Genomic DNA, 5,409 nt, shown 5'->3' with positions numbered 1-5,409 from the left:
ACAATATTGCTGGAGCGTCATGCAAGTGAAGAGATATTCTTCGTGAGAAATAATTTGAAAAAATTATTAAAGAAATTAACAATGGTGATATCTTCATTGGACAAGGTATAAATCAAGAGAAGACATTAAAAAGAGCAAGGAGCACACGTTGGGTTCACATTATAATACATTATTGAGTTTGATATGCTTGTATCTTTCAATTATTTATGTCATTTTATTTGTTGAATATGTGGGAAAAGATAACAAACAAAGGGCTCAAGCAAATAATATGTTGGAATTGATAGAAAAAATATAAATTTATATTTCAGATATACTAAATGAAAAATATCGTGGAAGTCACGAATGATTTGTCGTAAGCTTTGCAAAGAAAGTATCAAAATGTCGTAAAGGTCATTATTCTTTTAAGATCAAACAAATATAAACTGCAAATCATTAGAGATAATGGTTGGAATTTGTTATTGAATGAAGTTTCTTTATTAGTAACCCCACACATGGAAGGCTTATTTGTCTTTCATAGGAGGTCACAACAAAATATTGAAGGAAGGACAAATTTTCACTATTATTATATTGAAATATTTTATGAAGTAATATATTTATAACTTCAAGAGTTGAATACTCACTTTAATGAAATGAACATGAAGTTATTGTTATATATGGCTTGTCTTGATCTATTAAATTCATTCTCTATACTAAGCCTCAAAAGAATGAAAACAACGAGAGATCTAATCTTTCAAAAGCTCTTCAGCTGAATTGGTCTGGCATATCAAAGCTAAGGGAAAGGGAAAGGGAAGGACAAATCACAGAAGCCATTCTTGCAATGAGGAAAGTCTTTTAGAAAAATGTACTACCCTGGACCCAGAATGTGAACGTGTGAATCCGTTAAGGATAGATAGAATTGGCCTTAGCTTGACGGAGACCAACCAACATGGGAGCGTTGGATTGAGGCAAGAGCGGTTATTTTAAGGGAACGCAAAGCGGGTCCAATCCAAAGCTTGCACTTTTGTAGTCCCATTAATGTGATCCTCTTCAGCGATATCTAACTTTTAGGAAAACCCGGAAAGCTCTCCCAGTACGTGTCCTCTGCTAATTAATCTGCCTATCCGAGCTTCTACAATCGCAGATGCCCTAAGCCAATGAGGAAGGCCCCACCCAATTCGTGTCCCATCTGGTGAACATGACGCGTCAATCCATAATTCCCAAATACTAACAAACACTAAATAGTATTATTTTTCCAGAAAAATTAAGAGAACGGTGCAATTTTGATAATTCTGCTTCAGAGGAGGAGGATATTTCAAGAATAAATTATGAGTGAAATATTATTACACAAAAATAACGATGTGGGATGATAAGTGCATAAAGTGGTTCGAATTCGATAGACGCGACTATACCAAACGGCGATCCCACTTCTTTACGGTCCACGAAAGTCTGGTATGAGTGCAGCAATAATTCAAACAGTACAAGCACTTTCACTTTTCTTGCAAGAAACTGATGCCACTGGTCTGATCTACACCTATCTCTAGACTTTAGAGGATCATACCTTTGGGCCACACCGATCTCACCATTTGCCAGCTTTTCTTTTTTTGCCACTGCAGTTTGCAACCTTTTGCCACAGAGGATTCCTTTGCCATTTAGATGTTCTTGCTATGAAGTAGTCTGTAGCAAAATAAAGCGAACTGAAAAGCCAGTGCACTGAGGTGGTTGATGATGATAATAATAATAATAATAAGAGAAAAAGGAGAGGCGACAAGTAACACAGACAAGGATTCTTTAATCGTGCGGCTCAATCGAGATGCCGACTAATGATGCAACTTTGTGGATACTTTCAGAAGGTTGGACTATGGAGAAGAAGAGAGTTTGTTCCTATATACAGGTGTTCCAGGCTTATACAGTAAACCAGAAAGAAATCATGCTTGTCAGTACGACAAACTCTTTATCAGATTGCAGAGTTAAAATACGAGATTCTACATTCATATATTAAACAATAAAAGCTACCTTACCTCAACCTCGGAATGCATCCCATTCAACACCCAAAACAAAGTTACAATGGATTTAAACTTTTTCGTTACATTATCTGATAGACTGACTTTGATGACTATGAAAAACCCACGCATTGCAGCAATGATACTAAGTGATTCTCAGAAGCATGGACGATGAAGATACTCATGGAGATGGAGGCCAATCGAACCCAGTGACCACGCCACTAAAGCCACCTCCATAGAATCTCACTTGAAACCCGTCCAATTCAATTCCATTCTCATCCTCCCAAATGACGTCATCATCAAAAGCCTCCTCGTAGCCAGAAGAATCTGAGTAGGAGTCTGCCCAGTCATTCCAAAAAATTTGCTCATAATGGTCGACAATGTCCGGTCCCAGCACCTTGAGACCGGAATGCCTCTCCTTTAGGTACTTCTCATCTAATTTCACATCCCAACAACCTCTTAGATCCAAGTACTCAAGATCCTTGCACTTTGAGAGGATTTCGAGTACGGCTTGTGTCGTCAAGGGTTGGTAAGACATTTCCAAATGGCGCAACTTGGTCATTGTTTTGGCAATAGCATATGCCTCTTCTTCTTGGCATTGGTAATTTCTATCAACCTCTAATGGATGCATCGTCCGGCGAAGGACAACTAAGGATCTACAATGTTTACCAAACGCTTCAATCGCACAAGCACCTATCTTTGAGCAGTAGCTGACATCCAAGTAAGTCAAATTGCACAATCTTGGTGCAACAAGTTTGACAATGGCATCGTTCATTTCACTTCTTGGAAGCTCCAACCTTTGAAGGGAACCAGCACTAGACAGATAGAAGAACAGCAATAGTGACGATCAGTCATGGAAACAAAAGTTCATCCAAATCTTTTAGAGGACTAAGTTCTCACCAAACTCAAATTGACCTACTAACAAGGAATGAATGTGTTATCCTCCAAACAAACAAAGAACAAATTTACCAGAGATGTCATCTAGAATGGTAAGTTACAGTGTGGTAATTGGCGAGAGGAATTTATCAACAAACTTAAAAAAAAAAAAAAAAAAAATCAGTACGAGGGAAGCATAAAAAGTGGATTATCCTTTGCACCTCTAGTTGTTACTCCTACAGGAAGGTACCATGATGTAGTTGGCAAAGACAAATCTAAAATAGACCTTCATTAAAAAGATGAAATTTCCAAAACGAAGGCGACCAGAAACTCAATGGCAAAATCACTATTTTCACTGGCGATTACCAACAGTTCGTCTCCCTGTTACTCTGCATGGTGATACAGGGAAGACTCCAGATAAAGCACAACTTCATGAGAACTTTTGTCATTTTGTACCACGAGCTTGGTTTGTTTATCAACAATTTGTATAATTGAGAGTGATAGCGACAGGCATACTAATTAAGTCATCATTTAACGAAGCTATCTCCATGCATTAAGCAGATGCAAGCTATTAAATTCAAGGGTATTAATCAGCTTGAATGAGATGAGATGAGATCTACATACTGGTCTGCAATTAAGGTGAACATGGATTCGGTATGGAGGCCGGAAACACTGAGCCTGCGGAAGGAGCCACAGCTGCGATCTATGAGCATGTGAAGCATTTTATCGAGTTGCTCTGGCTTGCAGTGCTGGCTCCACTCGTCGATGTCGATTTCCTGCCAGCAGTAGGGGCCCAACACTACCCGCGACCACGATTTGCAGACCCTAGGAATGACGGTGAGGATCTCTTGGAGAGGGAGGTTGCGGAAGATGAGGCCCAGGGCATCGGGGATGAGCTCCTCCCACGCCCTCGCATCACTCCCTTCAGCCATGTCGTCGCCGCCGCCGAGAGTAATCAACCTACATTCCTGTTCGAGCAACCATATCAACCGGCGAAATGAAAAAAATCCAGGAGTTTGCAAAATGAGATGAAGGTAGATTCACAGGAAATTAGGAGCCAGAAACAAAATCCAGGAAAATTATAAACAAATAAGACAAATGAAGAAATCAACTAACAGATCCACGGAGACATTGAAATGGAACCCTAACAAGTAACACCTCCGTAGTGGAATCTCGGGCGACCGAGGAAGGGAACTGCCCTATTAACGGCGGGGAAAGCAAAGAGTTTAGGTCGAATTGAGCTCCTCAGAGTTAAATGAAGTGCCAATGTTAACGACAAAAAAATAGCAGAAGGGATCTAAGATGCAAACTGAAGAGATTCTACCCTAGAATGCGCAAAGAACTGATCTTTCCCGATGTGTTTTACAAGGAAAGCTCCTACATTAAAGAAACGTGCTAATGGAACACGCAACCCCAATTTTGGGAAATGCCTGCAAGAGCCAGACAAGTAAGCAACAAGACGAAATTTTGATCCACGATGAACAACAAATGAAAACAAGAAACGAAAATGGGAGAGAAATCGAGCTTTGCTTGAAGAGCGTTCGATCTTCGGTTACCCAAACGAGAACCGCAAGAGATCGCCAGTCAAAAAGAGAGAACGCCCAAAGATTGCGTCTTTAATCATTTTCATCTGTCTAATTGAGAAAGAAATGGGGAAATCAAGGCCAAGTACGATCGCTGCCTCCCACTCAAGCGAAGAAGCTGCTGGCTTACCAATCATGAAAAACAAAAAAAAGATACCATCTTCTTGAGTATTGCAACCATTCGAGAGAGAAGAGCAACTCTCGCAGAACCATATTTATCACGGCAAAAAGAAAGAGGAAATCGCGTTACAGAGGACGAGAAGGTACCCAACATTAAGCACGCAAGGAGGAATTTTTCGACGAAAATCAGATGCTGCGAACAAAAATGAGAGTAGGGATGAGAGGGAAAACGCCCGCGGAGAGAGAAGGTGAGTCGAGCAAGGGAAGAAGCTCACACTGAACCCAAGAACGCAGAGGAAGTGCAGAAAACTGGCAATGCCAAAAGTCGGCAAAGTGACTTCAATATTACAGGGGAGAAAAAAAAACATGACAAATAGCTAATAAATAGATCTTTTTGAATTTCATTTCACTCGCTGTGCCAAAATTTCACCTCTTTCTCATTTCTACACGGCGTTAAAATTTTATCAGGTAAATGGCGATGTTAACCAACAATCTCCACGGCTCCACCCATTTATTTTTAAACTACACAGATAAATAAATTACAGATGATAATTAATCATTACTGTAAATAATTAAGAGATGAGATATATTCAGACGCGCTTCCTTAATAGACACATCAAAATTTTATCTCATATGATAAAAAATGATAAAAAAGGTATGTTTGGATATGTCGAGTTTTGACTTTAAAATATTATATGATAATATCTTATGTCTTAACTATTGTACCGTCCCGAGGAACTTCAAAATTTCATCTGATCTGTGACTGGGATAGGGATGTAAACGAGCCGAACAATATTAAGTTCAAGCTCGGCTCGTTTAAGTTATATTCGGGCTCGAACTTGATCTCGAAT

At 39.5% G+C, this 5,409-nt stretch overlaps 1 protein-coding gene across 4 annotated transcripts; it reads right to left on the bottom strand.

The window, feature by feature from the left end:
• Positions 1–1,917: 1,917 nt before the first annotated feature.
• LOC122027682 (F-box protein FBW2-like) lies at positions 1,918–4,965 on the bottom strand. 4 transcript variants are annotated; one of them, XM_042586685.1, is made up of 3 exons: positions 4,834–4,965; positions 3,480–3,823; positions 1,918–2,794 (listed from the first exon to the last, which is right to left on the bottom strand). In XM_042586685.1, exons 1-3 carry the CDS (start codon positions 4,924–4,926, stop codon positions 2,161–2,163), a joined length of 1,071 nt encoding a protein of 356 aa, XP_042442619.1. In that variant the 5' UTR covers positions 4,927–4,965; the 3' UTR covers positions 1,918–2,160. The 4 variants fall into 4 exon arrangements, with proteins under 4 accessions (XP_042442619.1, XP_042442622.1, XP_042442620.1 ...); XM_042586688.1 differs by having other exon boundaries at positions 3,480–3,815; positions 4,834–4,905; XM_042586686.1 differs by having other exon boundaries at positions 4,706–4,845.
• Between the last annotated feature and the right edge of the window lie 444 nt (positions 4,966–5,409).

Source organism: Zingiber officinale, chromosome 10A (assembly GCF_018446385.1).
Source record: "Zingiber officinale cultivar Zhangliang chromosome 10A, Zo_v1.1, whole genome shotgun sequence".
NCBI lineage: Eukaryota > Viridiplantae > Streptophyta > Magnoliopsida > Zingiberales > Zingiberaceae > Zingiber > Zingiber officinale.
Note: the sequence above shows the minus strand (reverse complement) of the source record. Positions and strands in the feature narration are given on the sequence as shown.

Coding starts and splice junctions, on each gene's coding strand:
- LOC122027682 (XM_042586685.1), bottom strand. CDS start 4,926: ATGTTTTTTTTTCTCCCCTGTAATATTGAAGTCACTTTGCCGACTTTT. Junction 3,824..4,833: donor TCTGCGTTCTTGGGTTCAGT/GTGAGCTTCTTC, acceptor TTGCTCGAACAG/GAATGTAGGTTGATTACTCT. Junction 2,795..3,479: donor TTCACCTTAATTGCAGACCA/GTATGTAGATCT, acceptor CTATCTGTCTAG/TGCTGGTTCCCTTCAAAGGT.